We start from the raw sequence: 26,360 nt of genomic DNA on the forward strand, positions 1-26,360 counted from the left end.
CCGAGGCCCGCGGGCGGCGGCGCAGGAGGAAGCGGAGGAGGACCGGCGCGCGGGGCCCGGGAGGCAGGCAGCGCAGCGCCGCCGCCGCCGCCGCAGCCCGGGGCTCGCCATGCTCCTGGCCTCGGCCGTGGTGGTCTGGGAATGGCTGAACGAGCACGGCCGCTGGCGTCCCTACAGCCCGGCCGTGAGCCACCACATTGAGGCGGTGGTCCGCGCCGGCCCCCGCGCCGGGGGCAGCGTGGTGCTGGGCCAGGTGGACAGCCGTCTCGCGCCCTACATCATCGACCTGCAGTCCATGAACCAGTTCCGCCAGGACACGGGTGAGCCGGCGCCCCTGCCCCGCCCGCGCCCCCCTCCCCGCCCTGGGATCTCGCTCCTCGAGAGCCCACCGGGACCCACCCAGTCCGCAACTCCGTGCAGCGTGTCGCCGGGAGGTGGTTGTGCAGGGGGCGCTTTAGTCCCCACCGTCCTCTTAAGATCCCCCAGCAATCAATGTCCATGCAAGTAGTATCAGTGTTCTGGTGATGCCAATGGAGCTTCAGGCGAGCCCCTAAACCCCCCCTCCTTCCGCGCCCCTTCTAAGCGCGCTGGGTGGCCCCAAGTTCTCGCAGGTAGAAATTCGAAGGCCGGCCCAGCCCACAAGCAATCCCAGCCGCCGGGAAGGCTTCCTGCTCTCATCCTCACACCTCGGCTGACCCTGCTTTGCCTCAGGCACCCTTGGGACTGACACACGTCCCCCTCCTCACCCACCGTACTGCCTCTGCCCCTTCTGTGGGGGATGCCTTTCCACAGCCGGGTCCTCGGGGTGGGACCCGGGGGGAGGGCAGAGGGATTTCCCTGGAGGCATCCGCGGTGCTCCAGCAGCGGAAGGGCGGTCGCCCTGGGAGGAGAGCCCGGAGCTGGGGGATTCCAGGGCATGGAAGGTCCTGGATGCGGTGGCATTGGCCAATGCCGCCCGTGCACTGCAAGCGCCGAAGCAACAGGCCAAAGCAGATGGGGAGAGGAGGGGGAGGGACGCGGCTCCGGAATGCCTGGCAGGGAAGCCGCTCCCTTTGTCCGTGGAGGAGGAAGATTCCTAAGGAGAAAGGGTCCCCAAGCTTCCTCCTGAAACGGTCCCCTGTGAGGGCCACTCTGGTCTCCCAGAGCACTAAACCCCTGTCTTTTCATGAGAATCAAGTTGCCACTGTGGCCACCACAATCCCACTTCCCTGCTGACCAGCCTTTCAGGTCGGAGCAAGGCAGAAAGCCTGCAGGGCCGAGGTCAGGGGGGAGGGTCACTGGCAGGGCAGAGCGGCTTGTCTTTGCTCAGCCCAGGGTATCCGGGCTTCACTGAGGACCTGGGACAAGTCTGCCTCTCCGGTAGTCTCTTCACAGGGGTGGAAGGTTGTTTCTGGAATTCTGGCTGGGCTTTCCCAAGAGTGTGACCCGGGAGCCTGGAGAAGCAGGTGTGGTGGAGAGGATGACCCGTGGAGTCCCAGAGGGTCAGAGAACAGCTGCTTGAGCAGGGCATCCCAGCCTCCTTGGAAAGCCCCCACATCCTGTGTGCTAATTAGGATTGTCATGGGAAAGGGGCGTCTTTCCACCCTCATGTCCCCATCTTTAGTCATAACTCCCAACAGCCTCTTTGCCAGACATTTTGCAGATACTGGCCAACTGAGTAAAGCTTTCTGAGGGAAAGGATTCCAGAAGTGTTAGCATCTGGAGGGGCTTAAACCCTGGTAGGAAAGGGAGGGAGGTGGAGCCCAGAGAGCCTGGGGGGAGGAGGGCATGAGGAGGAATGTGGGGAGATTGAGAAAAAGGATTAAGTGTGGCTGAGGGGGAGGAGGGTGAATGTAATTGGGCAATTGGGGTAAAGGTTGTGGAGGGGAGGGTGGAGGCAGCAGACTTGGGGGGGGGTTGCTGAGCCCTGGAGGTGGCACCTGGGAGGACTAGCAGTTAAGACACCTGACCGGGTGTTCCAGTCCTGCTCAGAATAAACAGGCAGGTGTTAGCTTTTCTATTTCAGACTGAATCTTTGCTGCATGTAGAGAAACACCCTGGTGGCATAAAGGTCCCAGCCCCTGTCCCACATTTGGGAGGGGGTGAAGTTTCATCTGTGTTTAGGGGTGTCTAAAACGGGGATGAGGGGTGCCCTGTCGACAGAGGTGAAGTTACAGAGAAAACAGGGTTGAGGGACAGAAGCTATGTCCCGTCCCCACAAGCTCTGAGCACCCTTCCCTGAGGACAGGCTGACCGCGGCCTGGTGGCTCCTCAGATTTGAGACCGAGGCAGAGAGCTAGCCCTGCATCCTTTTAAAGACGGCCTCGGGGTCTGTCGTAGAGGCGCACGACCCTGACTGCTTCAGATTTCAGCCGCTCATTCTAGTGGTCAGTGGGTGAGCGGGTACTGAGCCCCTTCGTCCTAGTGCCAGGCCCTGCGCGGGGTGCCGAAGGCACTGGGCTGAATTCCCAGGAATTCCGGGCTGTCAAGGAGCTTGTCAAAGCAGAATAGAATCTCTGGGTTTCTGGGCTCAGAGCCCCCTCCTCTCCCTTCTCTGCCAACAGGCACACAGTTCCTCTCAATATAGCTCATTGATGAGGCCATGACAGGGTAGCAACTTTGTACTGCCGGCACCCAGGCAACCTCAGCCAAGCCCTGGCAATGTTTAATTAAATTACCCGCCATCCCCAAGCCACAGTTTGAAGCTGGGAACCAGAAACATCCCCATAAACAAAGGAGAGCTGGAAGTCCCCTGCCTAGAGGCGAGTCCTCTCTTTTTTTGTTGTGTCCTCTATGTGGGGACATTTCCTGACATGGGAGCTCTGTTTCTTCACAAGTTGCCTGCCCTGCTGGGAGTGAGGCCTCAGACCCTAGCTCCCCTGGGCTCCAGCCTTGCCCACCCTGTCTCCAGGGAGATGGCAGGGCGGTTACAGACACCCTCTGCCCCGTGTTTGCCTGGGGCCCTTGCTCCCCACACCGTGTCTGGGTTTGAGCTTGTTTGCACTCCGTGCTGACCTCCGCTAGTGTTTTGGGCTAGGGAATCTGGAAGAAGGGAGGAGATGGTCTTGGCTGCTTCCAGAGCCTTGGTTGGGTCCTTTCCATCTATGGTCATTTATCTTGACTGGACTCACCGTTTCTGTCACAGGGCAGAGACGGGAGTGCTGTCCTTCAGCATCCCTGCCCCTTGTATCTTCCAGTACATCCGATTGCCACCACGTCCAGCTGCAGGACATGGGGAGCCCCAGGCTGGTGGGGGGAGACATGACTCAGGCTCTCACCGTACACTCATGGGCTTCCTGTGTGACCTTGGACAAGTCTCTGAGATGCTCAGGCCTCATTTTTCTCTGTGGAATGAAGAGCAGCCTTCAGAGTCCTCTGGCTTATGTCCTGTCATCATGCAGGTGGACAGGTGAAGGGATCCGGCCTCTGTACTGGTGAGGATGCTGCTTAGAAGGGGCTTGGTGCAAGGCAGAGACCTTTCCAGCTCAGAGTTTTCTCTGCAACTTTTGCCTCTTTTATGTCTTTTATGTCTTTAATAGGGTGAGACAGAGAGATGAACGGTTTTGGCAGAAGCTGAGTTTTAGGTGCCCACGATACCCCCCGCCCCTTGTGAGCACAGGTGTGGAGGATGCTAGCGTCACGAGGACTGCGTGGCCATGACTGTGTGCAGGATGCTCCAGGCCCATTGCACACATTGTCTTGTTTAGTCCTCACAGCGATCTTAGGAAGGACCTACTGTCCCCATTTTATAGGAAGGGAAACAATTTGGAAGAGATTGAGTTGCTCGAAGTTTCACAGCACGTCAAAGGCAGAGCTGAGATGCCAAATCAAGGGTTCCACGCTCTACTCCGTCATCGGTGAACACTTCCGGGGCACCTCATTGGCGCAGGCACTGTTCCAGGCCCTGGGATATCCCAGTAGCAAAACAGCCGGGGCTTTGCCCTCATGGGACATTCCAGTGGGGCTGAGGGGCGCTTTGGAGAGGCCCGGAATTTCTCTGACACAGCAATGCCCAGGTGTAAAGGGCCCTTGAGACAGGGTCATGCCTGGAAGGTGTTTCTCCCCTTTCCCAGGAGCTAAAACATCTCAGGTGCTTTGGAGTCTGAGCTGCCAGGAGAAACTGATTTTCTTTCTCTTTCTCCCTGCTTAGTTTATGAACAGTCTTTATTCCTATCCTATTAGAGGCCTTTTCTTTGGGTCACTGCACCCAAGGACTGAGTGGATTCCTCAGATCATCTAGTCCACGGTCCTCCGTTTAGAGGAGGCCAGGACCAGCTAGTACATTCCAGATTACGGCAGTCTCTGAAAATAATCAGAGAAGTGAAATCCCACGAAGACATTCTTTGGTCCCACAACTTTGGTCCTGAGGTCGGCCTTCTGTCTCTAACCTGCTGGGGCCGAGTGAACTCAGCACCTTTCCCTTCAAAAACCAGCTCTTCCTCTTGACAGTCCACTGCCTGCCAATGGTGCCACCATTTTACCACGTGTCCATCGTCAAGATCTCAGGGCTCTTGGATGCCGTCATTCAGAGTCTTGTCCAGGTGCCCAGTGTGTCGAGGCACATGGACACGTGGCCCAGCTGTTGAAACGTGTGCACGATGGAAGTCCAGGGGCGGTGTTCACATGCAGATTCCCAGGCCCCGGAGAGGCTGATGATTCCTCCTAGCGGCCCGGGGGTACTCTAGAAGGTGTTGCCCATCTGTACCCCAGGAGATGTGGAAGCAGCTGATCCTGGACCCTCTCTTGGAAAGCATTCAGCTACTGAAGGTCCAGTCCTACCCACTTCTTCACTGTAGGGTCCCGCCAGTCTGTCACCTCCTTTTCATGTTCACTGCCAGGACCCTCATTACTTCTCACGTGGAACTAATGAACAGAGCAGCTCTGGTCCTGTCACTTCTCTGTGTCACAGACTTTACTGGCTCCGCATGGCCTACAAGTAAAACCCATCACAGCCTGGCGTTCTAGACCGTCTATGCTTTGGCCCTAGCATAACTTTCCAGGTTTCTCTTCCACTCTGCCTTATGTTTTCCCCTACTCCTGACAAACAGATGTCTTTTTTATCCTCCTGTGCTCCCTTAGAGTTCTCTGACACCCCCTCCCCCAACCGTTCACAAAGCCCCCTCTTCTGAGATGCCATTTTTGCCTGGTGAAATTCTCCTTCTCATTCAAGCCTTACGGAACTTGTCATCTGTTTCTTAAAACGTTCTCCCACCCATCATTCCTTCCTTCCTTCAGTCAGTATTTATGGAGCTCCCAGGACATGTCAGGCCCCGGGGATACAACCATGAACAAACAGCTGGCTACCGACGACTCTGCGGGCCTGGGAGTCCAGTGGAGAGAGACAGACATTCACGAAATCAATCACACCAAGAAATATGTGACAGCACATCAAGATAAATGTTGTAAAGAAAAAAAATAGGAGTGGGAATCTGATCTGGTCAGGGCAGCCCAGAGTAGTTTCCTTGAGCAAATGAGCTGAACTCTGAAGGATAAGCAGCAAAGAGGACACTGGAGTGTTTGGGGAAAAGGCCCAGAGAGAAGCAAGGGGGGGTTGGGGGGGGGACTCGAAGAGGCCCCTGTAACACACCGAGGTAGGCAGAGCCTATTAGGGTGTGAGGCAGCCCGCAGAGATTGGGGGCTGGGAGGGTCCGGTCCTGACCTGAGGGGAGGTCATGGAAGGGCTTTAAGCATGGAGGGGATGTGGGCGAATTTTCTTGGCCCACGGGCGTTTTGTTGGCCCCCTGCTGGCATATCCTGCTTCATAAAGAGTCATCGCACACTTGTCTAGTTTTAGATGGTAAGCTATTTGAGCAGTGCCCGATTCCTCAGAGCAGCCAGTGGGCACTCGTTCAGCAAGATGGGATAAATGACTACATGCCAAAGTAGCCGGAAGTCTTCAATCAGTCACAGCACGTTTATGGCTTCCTCCTGCCCACCAGGCACCGCCCTAGGCTCTAGAGCCCAGCTCTAGATGGTGGTATCTCTCTGCCCCTACTTAAGGCCCCGGATGGAGAAGGCCGAGCCCCCTGTACACACCAGGCAAGCCTACGCTCATCCGCACCCCAGACCTCCTGGGGCAGGGGCCTGGGCTGGGAGAACATTTCAGGAAACCCGTGGCAAATGGCATAGGACCCGAACGAGGACAATTTCAATAGGTAAAATGGCAAAGGAGGGCATTTCAGGGGGCGAGACCTGGCGAACAGTAGGTGAGGAAGTGCAGGAGGATAAAAGGGCATCTGTCTGCTGGGAGTAGAGGGAAAGACAGGCCTGGGGGGCTAAACCTGGAAGAGCCACAGCTAGCTTCCAGAAGTTCTGCGACAGCTCTCCAGCGTCTCTGGGATTGACAGGGCTGTTGGAAAAAATGCCTCTTAAGCACATGGGTGAGCACTGGACAAGTGCATTGCCCCTGCCACCCTGGAGAGAATGTAAAATAGAGTCATTTAAGCTCTCTAAACTTAATCTCCTCATTTCTAAAAAGTGTTTCTTAGGATTGCAGTGAAGATCATATGGGATGAGTTAGGTGCCTTCTAAATAATAAAGAGTGTACAAGGAGTTATATATAATCTCTCTCTTACGCGCGCACACACACACACCACATCCTCTGAACTAAACTTTGCCTATGACTTCTCCCTCCTGCTTAAATATAATGGGAAATAAGTTACAATGATAATCAACCAACTTTTATTGAGCTCTTGCCCTGTGGCAGGTGTTATTTTACCGCTTTATGTTCATTCCTTTCTCTAATCCTCAAATCCACCCTTTGAAGTAGCTATGGCGGCCCAAGCAGAGGAGGAAACTGAGGCTTAATCACACAGCTGGAAGGGACAGAGCCTCCGCTGTTGGACCCGAAGTCTGTGCAAAGTCTGTGCTCTTTGTTCCCCGAGAGCTGGCTACTTAGGAAGGAAATGGAGGCAAACCAGGGAACTCCTGCCCACCCCCCCTTCTTCCTCCTCTCTTCCTCCCATCCCACTTCCCAACCCCCCCCCCCAGCAGAGGTCCTGGTGCTGAATAGGGGATTGTTTTGCTTCTCCCTCCTGCCTATGAATGTTGATGTTTTGGGTCATTAAGGGGCTTGGAGTTGGGGTGGGGGGCGGGTTATGACCCTGGCAAAGGCCTGAATAGCCATTGTTCCTTTTCTTCCCCCCTTGAATGGAATTCTGTCCCCGGTCTCAGTGTCTCCCTCTGGGTTGGAGGAGGGGGTGGGTCAGAGGCAGGGCGAAGGGGAGCCTTTTCCCACCACTTTGATGGATAGAGCTTAAGCTGACAGATGCGAGATTCAAGCACCCTTGGAGCCCTCCCAGGCCCCCTCACCCTGCCTTGACCCAGGCATCTTCAGCCTTGATGTTGATACCCGTGAAATGAGCCCTGACTGGGCATGAGTCGGAATCCAGGTTTGGGGTCGGTAGGGGAGAAAGAGGCAGGAGTTACAGGCTTAGTTTCCTTCCAGTCCTGCAGGCTCATTTCTGCCCTACTGCTTCCCTGCACTGGCCCTGCCCCCCTGCCCCCTTCCCCCAGTGAGACTGAAATTGAAGACAACCCTATCTTTAGGAGGGCTTGCGCTTTTTGAAAGAAAGATGTTAGGGAAATAGAAAATTATTATGATCATTATTACTACTTTGGTATAAGATTTAAAGCTCAAAAGTGTAAGAGAGTTCTCTCAATCCGATTTTCTATTTTTGTTTTTACTGCACCCTTAAAGGGACAGGGAGCAAGCTCCAGCTCCAGGGTTGCTGGGCTGCCTTCCTGAAGGCAGGGTCTTCTTCCTCTGCCCTCTAGGCTTCCGTGACCCTTTGTTCTTTCCCTGCATAGCCCTCCAGGCAGGGCCATTCAGAGGGCAGGGGAGAAGTGATCGGACATTCGTGAGCACCTGCCCTGTGTCAAAGGCTTTAGGTGCCTTAGTGCAGATTTCGGGGTGCAGGAGAGATCCAGAACCTGGCATATACAAATACGTATTTGTGGAATGAAAAAGTGGGTCACATTTAATTTTCACAAAAATTCTGCAAAGGACTCATTGTTTCTTAGGGGAGGAAAGGAGGTTGGGGAGTTCTACATAAAGTCCGAAGTGGATCAATCTGGCCGCAGACCAAGGTCTCTCGGCTGCAAAGGGGCAGGTGCTCTTTGTGGGACCCAGCTGGGCCCCACACCCTTCACATTGTCACGGAGCTGCTCTCACCCAGGGCAACTACACACTCCTCAAGGCAGGAAGCAATCTCAGTCGAAGCTGGAAACTCAACAGGCAGCCTAGGGCCCGCCCACAGTAGGACTGGTCCCTGTTTGCCTCTGAACGCAACGCAATCCAGTTTCATTCCTTGCTGACCTTGACACTGTCCTCCGTCCCACCTCCTCAGGGACCCTCCGTCCAGTTCGCCGCAACTACTACGACCCGTCCTCGGCCCCCGGCAAGGGCGTGGTGTGGGAGTGGGAGAATGACAACGGTTCTTGGACGCCCTATGACATGGAAGTAGGCATCACCATCCAGCACGCCTACGAGAAGCAGCACCCCTGGATCGACCTCACCTCCATCGGCTTTAGCTACGTCATTGACTTCAGCACCATGGGCCAGATCAACCGGCAGACCCAGCGCCAACGCCGCGTCCGCCGGCGCCTGGATCTCATCTACCCCATGGTCACCGGCACCTTGCCCAAGGCCCAGTCCTGGCCGGCCAGCCCCACGTCCGCTGCCTCGCCCGCGGCCCCGCCCTGCTCCTGCCCGCAGTGCGTGCTGGTGATGAGCGTCAAGGCGGCCGTGGCCAACGGGAGTACCGGCCCGCTGCAGCCCCCAGCCACCCGCAAGAACATGCCCCCATCTGGGGCAGTCAAGCTGCCCCCCCCACCAGGGTCCGGGGCCAAGCTCCTGGACAGCACGGGCACCGTCCGAGGCCCGGTGAAGACGGTCCCGTCGCAGGCGATCCGGCGACAGGCCTCCAGCACGCCGGCAGGGGTGATCGTGGGCTCTCCTGCCAGTCCCCCCGGAGCCAACGGCAAGACCGGAAGGGTGGCCCTGGCGACCTTAAATCGGACCAACCTGCAGCGATTGGCCATTGCCCAGTCCCGGGTGCTGATCGCCTCTGGGTAGGTACTTCTAAGGCTGCCTCTGAGCCTTTACTCATAACGGGCATAGGACCAGACTGATTGGGGTCAGAGATGACAGAGGGGCTGCCAGGACTTAGGCTCCCTGCCATCTGGTCCTGACCCTCTGGTGGCCGGTGGAAGGCAGCGTGGTGTGGGGGGCAAGGGTTGGGCTTGGCTTCTGGGGTCCATCATATCTGGCCTCTGATTGCGACTTTGCCATAGCGATGTGATTTGGGACAGAACCCTAACATCCCAGAGTCCTGACTTCCTCTTCTGTAAACGCTGGTGATACCCCCCCACCCCACGCCCCAGGCCAGCTGCTGAGGGTTCAAGGTCATGCACACCATGTGTAACAGGCAATACTGAAGGAGCTCCCAGCGGGATCTAGCTGGGGGCTTTACCACCTCCTTTAATCCTTGAAGCAACTCTTGGGAGTAGGCATTCTGATTCCATTTTACCCATGAAGAAATCAAAGGTTCTCTTGCTCAAAGGCACAGAGCAATTATTGGCTGAGACCAAGAATTCAAACTTCGGGGAGTCCGACATCAGAGCCAGACTCTTTTGTGACTCAGCTGAGCTGCTTCTCTGTCAAGCACACACCACAGTGCCCAGCATACAGTAGGTGCCAAATGAGGTTAGCCCCTTTTCCTGGTCTCTCTGGAACGTGGGGCAGTAACTCCAGGTTGGAAATAATAGTGCATGTTTAGTGAGTACTTACTATGTGTGCCAAGCACTTTCTGTGCATTGTCTCCGTACTTCCTGCGGCCGCCGGGTGTCCTCGTGGGTTCTGTGATTACTGATTATGATCTTCTTGGTCTTCCTAATTTTCAGATGGAGAGACCCCCGTCCTTGTGGTGCCCACAGCCTTTGCCCGCGTCTCACACCGGCCCACTCTTCCCTTTGTCCAGAAGGGCCTGGCCCTGCCTGTGACCCCTGAGCCCCAGACGGTCCGGGCGGTGTGCAGGGAGGTTGAACACCTGTGTGTGAAATTCAGGCTGCCCACCGGAGGCTGTCTGCACACACAGGTTAAGCCGTGCGAGGAGAGAGGAGAGGCCCAGCCTTTGCTCTGGCCTCCGAGGCTAAATGAAGCCATAGAGCGTTCGCTAGGTCCAGTTTCCTCCTGCGTGAAGCGGGGATCGTCAGGCTCTCCTTGCCTGCCCGTGGAGTCTTTGTGGAAACCTCCACGAAGGGAGCTCATCCCTTGAGAGTTTACCAGGTGCACTTGCCAGTGTGTCACCCCATTCCCTGACCCTGTGCGCTGAGTGTCAGGCCTGGGCACCCGGCTCAGAATGAACTTCCCAGGAGGCCCACACATCTCAGGGTCATAGAGCGGGGGTTGGAACCCAGGGTTTAGTCCCCTCATGCTCTGCCCTTTTGGCTAAAGCTCGGCTCCTCGTTGTATGTGAAGGCATTTTATCGATGGTCAAGTGCTGGCCAGATGCACAGGATTTTCCTCTATTTCTGAGCTGGCAGAATATTCGGGAGAGGGGAATGGGCACCTAAACCACCCCACTGCTCCCTTTCTTCCCCAGGTCGGCCAGCAGCATCCTGGGGGCCTCTGACAGAGTTCCGGGGTGACTACTGGTGTGGCAGAGGGAGGCTCGTATAGTGGACGGGAAGCACAGCCTCCCGAGCCTGACCGCCCAGGTGGGAACCCATGTTCCTGGTGTGGAACCTGGGGCAGAGCACGCACCCTCAGTCTTCAGTTTGCTCAGCTGTGAAATGGGAGAGTAATAGTACCTTCCTTCTCAGGGCTGTCGCGAGAGTTACATGAAATACTCAGCATCTAGATTCAGCGCAATGTGTGGCACACGGGGAGAGTTTGGTCAGGATAGCTGCTATCATTCCCACGTGTCTACTTAAGGTCGTTGTTGAAGTGAAAGGTGAGCAGAGTCTCAAACCCTACCTCATTTCTGGCCGTTGGCAAATGCCAAGTGGCCCCACGCCACAGCTGAGGCTAAGGACCCCCAGATCACTGTAAATCTCACCCGGGAGCCAGCAGCGCTTGTCTCTGCTCTCTTCCCCTGCCTGCCAGTGGAATTGGAACGAGAGAATGGGGCGGAGGTCCGGGCGGGGCCGTTTCAAAAGGGCTATAGAAATAAGCTTTTTTCTCCGTGCTGTTTTCCTGACAGGGGAGGCCCCGCCCTGCCCCTCTATCTTCCAGCCCTTTCCTTTTTCTACCTCTTACCACCACCCTCACCCCCACCACCATCTTCTCCTCCAGTCTTTCTTGGCCATTTAATTAGCATGCTTACTCCTTTTGTGCAGCGCGGCCGTGGACCTTCTGTCATGGACTGGCCCCTTCCCCTCCTCTCCCTGTCCGTGAGCTCTTCAAGCAACTTTCCCACGGAAAAAAGGAAGACCAGGGAGGGCGGGAGAGGTGGGCTGAAGAGAAGGGTTTGCGGGGAACAAAAGACCCTGTGAATTATTCAGAGGCACAAGCAGGGGGTTTCTAAAGAGAAGAGAGGGGGGCTGCGGAGTGGGGGGCGGGAGTGGCCCCTCTCGCCCTCTCCTCCAGAATTGAGGCTTCTCTATCTCCGGCGAGACTTTGGTTGCTGGAGAGACAAGACCATTGTCAGGCCTGAGGATTCCTGGGTAGGCTCACTACTCTCCCCCCTCCAAAGCCCACCACTTCTCACCATGGCGTCTGCAGAGATTTTCTCCTGCCATCGGCCCCCTCCTTCTGCCACCTTGCCAGCTCTTCTCTTTTCTTAGTTTTGTGCTCAAGGGACAGAAATGGAAACTGAGAAGAACCCAGCAGAATGGGGGAGGGTGTCTTCTGATGGTTAGGCCAGGCAGCTTTGGCTGAGCCGCCTGGAGGATGTGAAATGCATGCCAGTCATGGGGTTGCTGATTTCTGGAAGGAGGGCTCAGGCACAGACAGCTGGGGCCCCAGTGGGGTGTGACTGGTGGGGAGGACATGGGCCACCTCCATGGTTTCCATTTTAACCAGCCACCACCGTGGGGGAGGGGGCCGATCAGGTGCAGCCAACTCAGCTCTCAACCTCACACTTTACCCTCAATGTCCTCCAGAATCTGAGAACATTGGACTATTACAGCAGGAAAAGGCTTTATCAAGCCCAACTTCCTCTTACAGTTGGGAAACAAAAATGTAAACAACCCCCCCCCCAATTTGCATAGGGCTTGCCTGTTTACAGAGTATTTGACCTAGATCCCAAATCCTCAGAGGGACCCCGTGGACAGAGATGTAGGGTGTCCTGTTTCTGGGTGTGGTAACTTGAATATGGTCAGCGAAGTGCAGGGAGGCTGTGTGGCTCTCCCAGAGGTACAAAACCAGTGCCAAGCTGGACTAGAAGGCAGGTTTCCTGACCCCCGTGCAGGGCCCCCTCCGCGGTACCCTTCTGCATTCCGCAAGCAATATCCCCCTCTGCCTGCAGTTCGCTGCCACCATCCAGAACCTACCCTCACGTTGTCCCTTTCCTGGAAAGGCAGGGACACCGCCTCTCCCACAGTATTCCCCCCCGGAGTCCAGGGAGTCCAGGGTCCTCGTGGGGACCCTCCCTCTCTTCAGGCCTGGCCCCCTCCCCGGGTTCTTGGGCTGCCCAGGGTGTGCTCTGGGGATTGGACTCTTTCCTGGTTAACCAGATTGGGTGTGGAAACCTGCCAGTCCAGTTTGTGGGAACAAAGGTGGCTTTTGTCACCCAGATCGCAGCTACTTATCAGCTGGAGAGGGGGGCCTTGGAGCTGGTAGGGGGCAGGCAGGTGCGGGCTGGGCTACAAGCGCTGCCCCCTGGTGGGGAGCTGGGGAATAGGCACAGGCCACCGGACCCTTCTCTCCTGGTCTCCAGACCAGCTGTGGGGAGACCATTCAGCCCTGTGGCGGACCCAGGGCTGAGGCAGCTGCCTTGCTCTTAAGCACTGAGGCAGGGAATCTTCAAGAAGCCCCCCCTTCTCCCCCGGTGTCTGCTAACTCCAGACCCTCACAGGTTCACTGGTAAGGAGATTGAGGCTCAGAAAAAATTGAGGGAGGTCATGAGGAGTTACTGGCAGGGTTGGGGCTCGAACCTGGTTTTCCTGACTCCTGTCTATCATACCCTGCCTGGCCCTGTGGGGCAGGCCATGGAGTCCAGAAGCAAGGCTGGACCTCTGTTCTTGGCTGACTTCCCTTTGTGTTGAATTCAGCCTTCCCTTCCCCCCATGAGGGTTTGATTTATTCTGGGGGAGAAGTAGCCCGTGGTGGGTGACACAAACACTCCCATATGTTCTTTCACATCCTTCTCGCAGCCCCAGTGCACATGTCACCGTCCCAGGAAGGGACGGGGGCCCCGGGAAGACTCAGCCGGGGAAGCACCCATCACTGCGGGCTTGTGGGGGACAGGCAGACCCCCTGCGCAGCCCCATGCCAACTCCTCTGTCTTGGTCGTGGCTTTATTCTGTACGCTCTCTGGGCTCCCATGTTCTCTGTCTGCAACGTGGGTGATAGAAGGTTCGCACAGACACAAGAGCGTAGTACGGTGAGTGGCTATGACGTGGGCTCTGGCCAGACTTGCTGGGTGTGAATCCTTAGCTGTGTGGCCTCCATCAAGCTTGCTTAACCTCTCTGTGCCTCAGCCTACTTGCCTCTTAAAATGAGGTTGATGATAATAGCACCTCTCACGTAGGTTGTTGAAGTCTTATACACGGTGACCCGTTACGGCTGTGCCTGGTGCTACGTGGGCTCTGTGCCTCTTCGCCAGGACCACGTGTGGATGAGGGGCCACAGGCTGTCTTGTTCACTGCTGCGTCCCCAGGCTCCAGCAGAAGTAGGGCTCAATATGAATGGGCAAATCAACAAATAGTAAACAACATAAAGAAACAACGGGACGTGCCCTTCCCCCTCCTGTTTTCCCAGCACAACCCTGCCCCCACAGCAGCACTGCTGGCTCTCAGGCTCTCTGGCTCCTGGAGTCATCTGTGACCCAGTCCATGCGTCTCCAGGCCCACTTTCCCCTCCGAGCCCAGCTGTAGAAGCCTGGGTGGCAGGAGGTTGGGGGGCGGGGATGGCGCAAGACCCAGCCCCACGTGTCCCATATTTTTCTATTCGGCGTCCTGGGAGGCCTCGCCTTTCCCAGGCAGCTGTGCAGACTGCTCTCCAGCCTGGCTCGGGTTTCTGGGGAGAAGGACAGAAAGAGGAGGAGGCTTTGCCTGCTATTTAGATTTCTCAGGGAAAAGGAGGGGTGACAGCTGTTGGAGCAGTGGTTTCCCAATGTTGGGCTGGGACGGGCTGGAGCTGCGTCCTCTCGTCCTCCCATCAGAAGCTAGTGACAATGCGGTTTCCTGTGCCCCACCGGTGGGAATGCTGATTCAGGCCCCGGGCTCTGTCTTTTTAAACGCTTCTCAGGTGACGTCTCTGTACACCCAAGTGTGAGCTTGCTTCTTTATCATTCGGTCAGCCAGCCTGCTAGTGTCGGACTACCAGTGAAACAAAGATATTTGCCCTTCTAGGACCTGTGATTCTGGAAAGGGAGATAATAAAGCAACAACTTATTTTTTAAAAAAATCGTTAAGTTCCATGAAAAAAAAAATAGAGCGAGGTAAGAGGCATTGAGGTGGGATGGGAGGGATGCATCATAGTAGTAAATGAGATGGTCTTAGGATCCTCATGAAAGGGTCAGCGCCGACCGAAGGATCCGTAGAAGGGGCTCAGCAGCTCTCTGCTGGTAGAGCCTTTCAGGCAGAGGGAACAGCATATGCAAAGGCTCCGAGGAAGGAGCATGGCTGGCATTTGGGAAGAACAGCTGCAGCAGAGTAAAATGGCAAGTGATCTTGGAGAGACCAGGGAGGTGAGGGTGGGAGCGTGGAGGGTGTTGGCAGCTCACACAGGGCTGTGTAGGCCTTTCTGGGACCTTGAGTGAAATAAGGAGCTATTCTGAGTTTTGGGGTTCTGAGTGGAGGGGTGACCTGGTCTTAGATTTTAAAGGTAACACTCCTGGGGGTGCCTGGGTGGCTCAGTCGAATGAGCATCCAATTCTTGATTTTGGCTCAGGTCCTGATCTCAGGGTCATGGGATCGAGCCACACTCAGCAGGAAGTCTGCTTGGGGTTCTTTGTCTCCTTCTGCCCCTACCCCCCAAAATAAATCAATTAAATCTTTAAAAATAAATAAATAAATGTAACCCCTCTGGTTGTGGTGCTAAGAACTGACTCTGCCTTTAATAAGGGTAAGTAGCTTCTGTATAAAAGGGGAACCCCTCGGTGGGTGAATTTTTGGGGTTCCAACGCTGACCTATTTTGTCCCTCTTGTCAAAACCATAACGTACGTCTCTTGCCTTCTGCAGGGTCCCCACCGTGCCAGTGAAGAGCCTGAATGGGTCCAGTCCTGTGAATCCTGCCTTGGCAGGTAAGAGAGACTCCGGGCTGCCCCAGCTCCGGGCAGAAAAAGGAAGCTGTAAAGTCGGTAGTGAGCGTTTTATAAAAGAGAAAGAATCCAAGTGAAGGAGGATTTTAGGAGTGGGGCTGGAAGGGCAGGAAGGGTGTGGGGAGAACTGATTGTTAAAAGCAAAGCATGCTGTTGAAGGTGAGTGAACGCAGATATTTCTGGGGAAAGCTGCGAGGAAGGGGAGGCGGAGAATGAATTCCGAGAACTCTGCTGGGAAGTGGGAGAGTGGGTTTGTGGGGAGGGCGGTTTACGGGATGCTGGGAGTTCACTCTGCAGTCCTTCCTCATGCCCTGCCGTTCCAGGAATCACTGGGATTCTCATGAGCGCCGCGGGGCTGCCTGTGTGTCTCACCAGGCCCCCAAAGCTGGTCCTTCACCCGCCCCCGGTCAGCAAGAGCGAAATCAAATCCATCCCAGGGGTTTCCAACACGAGCCGCAAGACAACCAAAAAACAAGCCAGGAAAGGTATCGGCCTCCTTATCGTAAGGGGTAGGGGAGTCAAAGGTTTGGGCCCCAGCCTTAGCTGGGCCTCCATCGCTAAAGGTCATACCTGTGGCTTCATCCTCTGTGCTTTTGTTTCCGCCTCTGCTAAGTGGGCCCAGCTGGTACCTGTTCCAGGGATTGTACCAAAGTGGATTGTGTATGAATCAGATGGAGACGCTTTAAGAAGGACAAAAATGCAGCCCAGAAATACAGAAACACAAAACTACAAAGTGTGACACAAATAAAATATGATACAGAGGAAGATCTCTGCGGCATGGGCACCCAAACAGCCTGGGTTCAAACCCCGACTTTGCCATTGCGAGGCGTGTGACCGCAGAGAGGCTGTGTCCATACCTTTGTGATGGGGTAGAAATGCTCACAACCATTGTCGGGCAGGTGTGCCCCAGAATGCATCCAAGCCAGCTGGAGAGTAACCATTGTCCTGTGTCCCTCTAGCACCCCCAGACCCTGGCCACGCGAACCTTCCTTCAGGCCCTCCTTCCTGCTCGTGCACAATCCCACCACTCAGGGGTCCATACCTGTGTCTACGCTCGCTCCAAAGGACCCCGCCTCAGCTCTGCGGCTGGTCTTTCCGGCTGCTGGTCCTGGTTGTGAAATGTTTTGACCATCACCCCAAGCCCCCACCTTCAAACCATGTTTTGAAGTTTCAGTGGGATCTCACCTATATTGTAACTTGGCCCAGGGCCTGGCAAGTTGTAGGCTCTCAATAGACGCTTAATTCTTGGGAGCAGGACAGTGGGAAGGAAGGGCCTGCATCCCGGCTTTCGGTGGCTGCGCCATCCGGTTCCTCAAACCCTCGCCTTCCTTTCCTGCTCCCTCCAAAGTTCTCTCCTTAAATGAACTCAATCGCCTTGTTCATCATCTGATGGGAAAGGGCGGGCAGGATTTCACACTTTCGCACTCTTCCTGTGATTAGTAGTAGCTTGGGTTGGACCCTTAGCTGGAAAAGCACCCCAGGACTGTGTGTCCGTTAGCTCGCTGGGTTGTCAAACACCCCTCTGAGCGAGCGAGAAAACAGACACTCGGAGCAGCTTAGAGAGGTAGGTGCCCCGGGAGGCACTGACCCATCGAAGGCCCTGTCATCCTGCCTCCTGCCTTCACACTGGGCTGCCTCCTCCGGGTCCCCGACCCCGAAGAAACTCCAGATTTTCTGCAGCCTGGTGGGATGCTTCCCCCAGCCAGGCTGTCTACTGGCAACCACAGCACTGTCAGTGGCCAAGGAACACCATCTTGAAGCCGTGGGCCTCACTTCCTGCTTTCCCATGAAAATAATACCACTCCGACACCACATTCTAGATCAGCTGTCTAGAGACAGCACTTAACACGTTGCAAAGGGAAAGCGATAAGCCTACCTCATGGGTGTTTTTTTTTTTTTTTTTTTTAACGTGTAACAGTTTACACAGTGCCTTCGGCCGTCCCCTCAACACATGCATTGGGCATGCCCAGGCTGGGATGATATAGAAGGGAAACCCACTCACCCTATCTCCGGCGAAAAGCAGGTTTGGTGAAAATAGGCCCCTGGGGGATGTCAGGGAAAAGACTGCGGGAGGTAAAGAGAGGGGCGAACACCCCCCACCCCCTCAGACACCTCTGTGTGTCTCTCTCCTCCATCTGCTGATTCCCTTCCAGAGTCTTAAATCCGATTGCAGAATGAATTGCTCCCCTTTCCTGCTGGGAGCCTGGCCGATGATGCCCCTTTCTGGCCTGCCCCGCTTGACAAGGCTGTTTGATCCCTTATCTCTCTCTGTCTTGGTGGCCCACCAACCATCCTGTACCCACCCCCCCAACAGGTAAAACTCCGGAGGAAGTGCTGAAGAAGTATCTGCAGAAAGTCCGTCACCCCCCGGACGAGGTGAGTGCAGGGGGAGCGGGGCAGGGCTCACCCGGCAAGCATTTCTCCTGCTGGGTTTTTCCTCCAGATGTGGTGGGAGCAGCTTTCTTTGTCTTGACCAGTACAGAGCTGGTCAGAGCTGACACGGGGCTCTGAGGTCGGTGGTCTGGAGCTGCAGACACCCCTTGACCCGCTTACCCACCCCGTTTAGCAAAGAGCTGATGGATTCTCAGCTACCCTTCCATGAACAGTCTGAATTTAAGACGAACAGTATGGTAAGCTACGGGAACTGATTTTTAAATGTAGATCGGTGGTTCTCAGCCAGTCGGGATTTTGCAAGTCTGGAGGGGAGAGGGAATGCTTGTGGGCACAGGTCGAGGGTGCCAAACACCCACGCGTGCCCAGGACAGCCTGCCCAGCGAAGAATTCTCCAACCCCAAATGCAAATAGCGCCAAGCTTGAGGAATCCTCTTGTAGACTGATTTAAATCGCAGCCCCTCTTGGTACCCTTCACATACAATTTCTTTGCAAACATAGAGCTGAAAGGGTCTATCGGCAAGAGTCTGTTTCCTCCCCAAGTCACTGGATAACACCAAGGAAGGACAGGGCATCATCATTGCCCCGAAGGAGATTAGAGCTTTGTGGGTGAGCCCCAGGTAGCACGGACCGCGACCAGCAATTATTTTAAGAATTGTTCCGTTGCGTAAAGTGAGATAAAGCTACATTTAGGTTCCCAAAGTCACCTCTGTCTCTATCTTGGTTTGTGGGTTTTCTAGAAGAGTAGCAGGGATAGCTTGCCTGACCTCTAACCATGCGAGCATCACGGTGGAGATGCTCTGGCTTCCCAGGCCCGGGCTAGAGCTGACGGCCTCTCTGCTCTGTCCCCTCCCACCCCCAGGACTGCACCATCTGCATGGAGCGCCTCACGGCCCCCTCGGGCTACAAGGGCCTGCAGCCAACAGTCAAGCCCGACCTGGTGGGCAAGCTGTCCCGATGCGGCCACGTCTACCACATCTACTGTCTGGTCGCCATGTACAACAACGGCAACAAGGTTAGCGCCGGCCAGGGGAGGGGGTGACGCCTGCCACCTGCCGTGTGGGGCCCTATGGGGGTTGCACCCCGGTGATCTGGGGCGCCTTGGCTGTTCTCAGCAGGATTGGGCCTCCACAAAATTATAACCTGTCTTAGGCAACTGCCCCCAGTCTCTACACTGGGTGTGATGGTCTGAGAGGTGTGGACTTCCAGTCCCTGAAGGTTCTTAGGGTGGGGCGTCCATGAGAATGGGCCCATGGTGGTGCTCATTACTACCAGTGTAGATGGATTTCCCAGATTGCCCATCCTTCTCCAGGGCTAGAGATTTTCAGCTACAATTCATTTTCTTTGGACAATTTCAAAACACCTTCGATTGCCCTTTCAGAGGCATTAGGGACTGTTGCCGAGGCATTCCTCGTCGGCCCTTCGAAGCCCCTGGTTGGAGGAAGGGAAGGCTGTTTGTGATGCTCTCTTGTCCATTATTGATGGTGGAGTGGTACCCTCCATGAAGCTGGTACCCTCCATGAGGATGGTGGAGTGGTACCCTCCATGAAGCAGGTACCCTACATGAAGATGGTTCCCAGGAATCTAGAAGTCTCCTCACGCTGTCTGAGCTTTCTCGAAGCCACTGACTTTTCTCATGTTCTTCGCTGTGCCTGGAATAACCATCACTCCCCTCTCTCCATGAGTTCAAATCCTACTTGCTTCTCCAGACTGGCTTGGATCACATCAGAGTCTGAGATTTCCCTGATATCCTCAGCTGCTTACTCATTCCCCACGCAACCCCCCCCCCCAAAAAAAAGTCTGGCTTTCGGAGGCTGCTCTGGACTTCTCCTGCTGTGGGAAAAAGTAGAGGCAAGAGAGCCTGGAACCCTGGCTTAGCAACTGAATGACCTTGGGCAAGATTTTCAGTCTCTCTGAGATTTCATTTTGCATCTGGAAATGGAGATAAAACAATACCTACTTTACAGGATATTATTACCATTATTATTCAATTTGATATCTCCTTGATATGAGAGCTGTAATTTTCCCCCATCATCTTTATATAGCCCTATGATTTAAGTTCCCATAGTGCCGACCTTGGGATCTTTCTCTGTCTCAGAGAGCTCACGCTCAGTCACTGACGGCGAAGCCTGTCCGGATCTGGTGCTCACTTTCCTGACCCTAGGTTAAAGGGTTTCATTGGGACTTTGCATTTTAAGAGGTTATTTTGGATTTAAAGGGGTTTTTAGCACATTCATTCCCTTTCTGGTGTCTGTTTTCAAGAATAATCTAGCACCTTTTTGCATTTATTTCCATAGTGCTTCAGAAATACGTCTCAAGACACTAGCCTTCCTTCTTTTTGCACTAATACTTTGAAGCATGCATTTTAAATTTTCTTTGCACAGAAGACGGAACAAAAAGGCCCAGAGGAAACAAAATGAAGTGATTCACCCCCACCCAAGGTCATGAAGCAAGTTAAGGCCAGAGCAGAGAGTGGGACCTTGGGCTCTTGACCCCAAGCCTTGGGTTTCCTTCCATCAATCACATGAAGGAACGTTCTCCATCGCCCTGAATACAAGTTATTCTTTTAAATTCGTAGAGCTTCTGTTGAAAAGTCCCCAGATAGCTTCGTAGAGGATCTCTGTCGTCCTGAGGTGTTGCAGATGTCCTGGAGAGCTTCCGTCCCCGCTGTGAGACAGTCCTTTCTTCACACATTGCTCCCTACTTTCGTCTTCCTTCTCACCCACTTTCTTTGGGAAAGCCTGGGAACAAGGCTCCTCCCACCCACACAGGCCACGCCTTGCTGCCCCCTCCCTGCCCCCGCTCTGAAGCCAGGGCCCCTTATATCTCTGCATCCAGAGTCTGGCCCTAACCCCCAACACTGCCAGTGAGGGGCAGTGCAGAGCTGGGGCCCTAGCCTTCAACTGTGCTGTGCCTCAGTCTTCCTCTCTGTCAAAGGGGTTCATTTTTAAGGCTAATAATAATAATAAAGCTAATATTCCTTTTCAGCCGCTATCAGGTGAGGCCTAAATGGAACAGGGTGTAAACTCTGTCGTAAGGTTTAAAATGCTTTAACTAACGACCCAATGCCTCCTTCACGGCGTGTGTAGACCTTGTCCTCCCTCCTTCAAAGCCAATTCACAGCTTTTCTTCAGGGACCATTTTCTTAAAAGTCAGCTTCATCTACTCCCGCACATGGCACCCACTCTCTCTTTCCAGAGCAGTGGTTTGCAAACCTGTACAAGCATTAGACTGGCCACAGAGATCATAAAAGCACGAATAACATTTAGATACACCACTTCATGGTGTATAACACTTCCTGTGGGTTATCTAATTCAATCCTTCCAACAACCCGGTGAGACAGATACTATTATTTTCCTTGTTCTGTAAAAAAACAAAAACAAAAAACACAATACCCAGAGAAGTTAATAAATTTGCCCAAGGTCACACAGCAGGTGGATGGCAGAGCTGAGAATGAAGTCCGGGCAGTTTGACTTCAGAGTTCGTACTCTTAACCGCTATGTTCTGTAGCCAACACCCCACCCCTGACCAATCCAAATGGGTGTCCTGGGGAGCGATCCAGGCATCTTTATTTCTAACAAGCTCCTCAGGGCTTGTGATGCTTGGCAGTTCAGCAGTGGGGGCTCGCTCCCTCGTGCTTTGTTGTCTGTCCCACTCATTAGTACTTAGCAGTTAAATAACATTTACCCTGCCTGCGGGAGCTGGTCTACCTTTCAAGGGTGAGGTCCCTCGTACACGTCCCTTAGCAGGGAGCTGAGTTGTGGAATGTACTTATTTGGGTGCATTTTGTTCCCCCGGCCCTTTATCTTTGTTTCCTTCCAGCCTTGGGTGGGGAGGTTGTTACCAAAACTGATTCCCCATCTGGCTGTTCCTGCCTTGTCCCCTCAGGATGGCAGTCTGCAGTGTCCAACCTGTAAGACCATTTATGGAGTGAAGACGGGTACCCAGCCCCCAGGGAAGATGGAGTACCACCTCATCCCCCACTCCCTGCCCGGCCACCCCGACTGCAAAACCATCCGGATCATCTACAGCATTCCTCCCGGCATTCAGGTGAGCCCACGCTCAGCCACCAGCTGTATAGTTTTTTTAAGTGTACATGTTTGCAGGTAATATGTGTGTCTTCCTCTGTGCAGGCGGCTGGAACAAAAGACCATAGATCAGGTGGCTTTTAAACAACAGGAATTTATTTCTCACTTTCTGGAGGCTGGGAAGTCCAAGGTCAGGGTGCTGGCAGATTCCCTGTCTGGTAAGGGCCTGCCTCCTAGTTCATAGATGTCTTTCCTGCTGTGTCCTCATGGCAAGAGGGGCAAGGAACTCTCTGGGATCTCTTTCATAAGGACACTGATCCATTTGGGAGGGGTCATCTTATCAGCCCCCCTCTCAAGGCCCCACCTCCAAATACCATCACCTTGGGGTTAGGTTTCAACGCATTAATTTTGGAGGGACACAGACTTTCAGTCTATAGCCTTCCATCCCTTCCCGTCCTCCTTGCATGCAAAGTGCGTTCTATTCCAATAGTGCCCAAAGTCTGACCTCATTCCAGCATCAACTTTAAAGTCTCAATCCAAGGTCTCGCCTGCAGACCATGTAAATCGGAGGTGGGAGAGACCCCAGGTGCAAGCTCCTCTCCAGCCAGAACCCGTGCAACCGAGCAGGTTATGTGGTGAAGCCCCCGAGAACGGGATTGGTGCCCTTGTAAAAGAGCCCCTGGGGACCCCCGCTCCCCTTGCCGCATGGAGGCCACGGGCAGAAGATGGCCATCTGTGAACCAGGAAGCTGGTGCCCACTAGACACTGGATCTGCTGGTGCCTTGGACTTCCCGGCCTCAGAACTGTGAGAAATACGCTTCTGTTGTTTCAGCCACCCTGTCTGTGGTATTTGGTTCCCACAGCCCGAGAGGGCTAAGATAATTTTATACTAGGAGAAATTTCCTTTCTCCCATCTACGCGGTCTCACCCCCTGCCCCCAACCTTCCACCATTGTTCTTGCTAATGTGTCCCCCAGCTTTCTCTGAGCCTGCGCAGGGAAGATCGTTTCTGTCCCTCCCATGCGTACCCCAAAGATGACATATTAGACATACTGTTCTGCACCCTGCATTTTTCAATTAACAATACAGTTTGTAGATCTTTCCATGTCAGTGTATCTTCCTCGTTCCTTCTTAGCCCTGGGTGATAATCCAGCGTATAAATGCACCGTAATTTATATTCAAGTCTCCATTGGATGGGCACATGGATTGCTTCCAATCTTTTACTACAACAGAGAAAGCTGTAGTGAATGACCTTGTGTGCCCGTGAGTGTATGTGCAGAATAATTTTCCAGAAGTAGAATTTCTTTGTCAAATGGTATTTGCATTTCATATTTGTTACATGTTCCTTGGCTTTGATTTTGGGGGGCATTACTCTCCTCTTTTGATTCTTTGAAAGACAGTGCTAAGGAACAAATTGAACAATATTCCTGCCAGTAAATACAAATGCATTCCTTTCTTCACACACCGAAGCTTTTTCTCAATGATCTAGGGTACTTATTGGATTCATCTATTTGGCAAATATTTACTAGTTCACCCTTCCTTCCTCCCTCCTCCTTGCCTTCTTCTATTTTGTCTCTTATTTTTTTTAAAGATTTTATTTACTTGTTTGAGAGAGCGAGATTAGAGAGAGAGAGAGAGCGCATGAGCAGGGGGAAGGGCAGAGGGACAGGAGAAGGAGACTCCCGGCTAAGCAGGGCTTGACCCCAGGACCCTGAGATCATGACCTGAGCTGAAGTCAGATGCTTAACCGATTGAGCCACCCAGGCGCCCCTGTCTCTTATTTAACAAACATTGGAAGACGGAGTATGGGCTGGGCATGTTCTAGATGCCAGAGAAACAACGGTAAACAAAACGGACAGTCCTTGCTCCCCTGATGTCCCCCTCTAGCGGGATGAGGAAGACAGCACACAGGTCCCCAAGCAAGATACTTCCAACTAGTGTAAGTCACATGGAAGAAATAAAATAGGGGCGCGTGATAGTCTGTGAAAGAATTGAATAATAAACCTGGTTCTTCCCTGAGGGGCTTACCAGCCAGTCTGGGAAGATAAATACACAGCACTGAAACACAGGGCAGAACACGGTGTGCACCAGGGGTCACTGCCGCGGGAGGCCGCACAGGGTCTCCAGAGTCTGACAGGCCTGGGTTCTGACTGCTGGCTGACTCCCTATTGGCCAGGACCTTGGGTGACCACTTGACCTTTCTGAGCTTGGTGTCCTTATCTGCGCAGCGGAGCCTCCCGTGCAGGGTCTGTGAGGCTAGGAGGCAGCGTTGTACGTGCACGTTTGGTATCCGGCACAGGGCTCCGGCACTCAGTGCCTGGTCCCTGGCGTTCTCTGAGTATGCTGCCTGTCAGGGTGAGGAAGAGGGCTTATGTCTGTCTGTCTGGGAGGGCCGGAGGAGACTTCCCGCTGGAGGGCACTGACGTGAGAGCCGTGAGAGCCATGAAGACGCGGAGAACATTTGTAGCAGGAGGACACAACGGAGTCGTAGCAGACAGGTGTCCCATGAGGACGAGTCTAATGTGGGGCTTACGACTTGCAAAGGTGGGGGATGGGAGGAGGGTGCATGAAGGATGGAGAAGACTAGACAGTGAAGGAGGACTGCGGCCAGGCCATGGAACGACGCCAACATGCAGGGGACTGCAACTTTGCCTGCCAGGCTGTGGGGAGCCCTGCGAGGCTGCTGGCGGGACTGGCAGTAGGGAAAGTTGTGCCGTGGGGAATGCACTTCAGGAAGGCCAGCCCGGCAGAAGAATGAGGGATGATGACCAGATGGGCCAGTTAGAGANTGATGGGCCAGTTAGAGACCGCTCCGGTCGCAGGGCCTGAACACGGGAGGTGCTGGGGACAAGGGAGAGCGAGATATGGGTGGGTGCGGCGGCCGTCGAGACTTCCGGAATGATGGGAGGCAGCCAGTTGGGATGGTGGGGACATGACTGATGACATGGGAGTCGGGAGAAACAGCCGAGGCCGTGGCGGCGATGGAAGAGACTGCAGTGGGCGAAGATCGGGCGGGGCGGCAATTTCGCGGGAGGCTCTTTTCCCAAGCGCCGGGATTGAAGATCGGTGGGGGCACTAGGGCGTCGACGGGCTCCTCCAGGAAAACCCAAGCGTGTGTCAAGGGAAATGCAATTCTCTGGGGTCAGGACAGCCGCTCCGTAGAGAGCGCAGAGTCCCTGAGAGTCCGCAGCAGGACACCCAGCGCCACGTCTGTCCCTGTCCCCAGAGACTCTCAGAGACCGCACGGGCTTGGGCTTCCATGAGGAGTCAAGTTGAAGCTCTGCCTTCACTTCAGAGAAGGGTTCCCTGGGCGAGAAACTCAATGCGGGGGAGGTAGTCGTGACTGCCCGCTTAGCGACAGCCGGGAGCACGCAGCCCGGCTGGGTCAGTGCCAGGCGGCCGCCCGTGCTGGCCGCGCCCGGGGCACGTCCCAGGCGGGCGAGGCGCAGACAGGGCCGTGGTGGGAATGGGCCCTTCCGCGGGCAGCCTGGCCGGCAAACAGCCGTGGCTGTGAGCGCCTTGTAAATGTGAAGTGATGTCGCATGAATACGAAATTCGGAGCTGTCGGCCCTGCATCTCCGAGCATCTCCAGGAAGACAGGGTTGCCTCTCGGCCCCAGGCACCTCTCCCTTCTCCAGGAGTGCCCTTAAACGCTGTTCAGTTTGCCACAGCATAGATGATCTTCAACCACGCGATTAAAATGTTTAAATCACAGGATTTTAACATCAGTTTGGAACCACCATCCATTGTAAAACAAAACAAAACGAAAAAAACCAACAAAACCCCCAAAAGTCTGTGTTTTCTTGCAATTTTGTCATTCATGCATTCATTCGCTCGTTCACTCATTGTTTTCAGCCAGAACTCGTTTACCGTTTGTGTGAGAGCTTGTGCCGGGAGCCGCATGGATTTACCAGTATTATATTGGTGTCATCTAGAAGGGACTTTCAAGGGGCTCCACAGACCCACAGGGGGTCAGAGATGCTCAGAAATTACAGGCAGACTTTTGTATGTGGGCGGGGACGGGTTAGGGGAAATATGTGCGGTTGTAGTGGGAGAAAACCCCGCCTTTTTCATGAGCTGCTCAGGGGGCCTGTGGGCTCATGCTGGACCCCGATTAGGATGCCTGGTTTCTGGCTGATTTCTGCTTCGGTTTCTTTCCCACCCTGTGGCCTGAGACTGCTTGCCTAATTGGGGTTTTGGTGCACCCCACGTTCATCGCAGCATTACTCAGAAGGGCCAAGACAGGGAAGGAACCTCACTGTCCCTCAGTGGGTGAATGGATTAAGAAGGTGATCGCATGGCCCCTGGCCCAGAGGCACATTTGTGATTCTGAGTCGTTTGGAGGTAAACAGGTCAGTGCGCCCCAGGAAACCTGGACTTGAGTTTTGGCAAAGCCCTTGGAGATGCCCTGTAACCTCTCTAGGGGGCAGGTTTTCCTCTTTTGTAAAACAAAAGACCCGGTGTAGCTGATGGAGCTCTTCTAGGTGCCTGGGCCAAGGGCACTTAACAGTCACATTCTCCCTATTTAACGGAT

General features: G+C 54.4%; 1 protein-coding gene across 1 annotated transcript in view; it reads left to right on the plus strand.

Annotated features, from left to right (window-relative positions):
• The first annotated feature begins 6 nt into the window (after nucleotides 1-6).
• The window catches only part of DTX4 (deltex E3 ubiquitin ligase 4), a 52,110-nt gene continuing 25,756 nt past the window's right edge, over nucleotides 7-26,360 (plus strand). Inside the window, exons 1-7 of the mRNA XM_034644764.1 lie at nucleotides 7-320; nucleotides 8,328-9,051; nucleotides 15,329-15,390; nucleotides 15,732-15,893; nucleotides 17,723-17,784; nucleotides 18,662-18,814; nucleotides 21,688-21,849. Coding sequence (XP_034500655.1) covers nucleotides 110-320; nucleotides 8,328-9,051; nucleotides 15,329-15,390; nucleotides 15,732-15,893; nucleotides 17,723-17,784; nucleotides 18,662-18,814; nucleotides 21,688-21,849 — 1,536 coding nt within the window. The 5' untranslated portion in view covers nucleotides 7-109. The remainder of the gene's footprint in view (nucleotides 321-8,327; nucleotides 9,052-15,328; nucleotides 15,391-15,731; nucleotides 15,894-17,722; nucleotides 17,785-18,661; nucleotides 18,815-21,687; nucleotides 21,850-26,360) is intronic.

This window comes from Ailuropoda melanoleuca, chromosome 16 (genome assembly GCF_002007445.2).
Source record: "Ailuropoda melanoleuca isolate Jingjing chromosome 16, ASM200744v2, whole genome shotgun sequence".
Classification (NCBI taxonomy): Eukaryota; Metazoa; Chordata; class Mammalia; order Carnivora; family Ursidae; genus Ailuropoda; species Ailuropoda melanoleuca.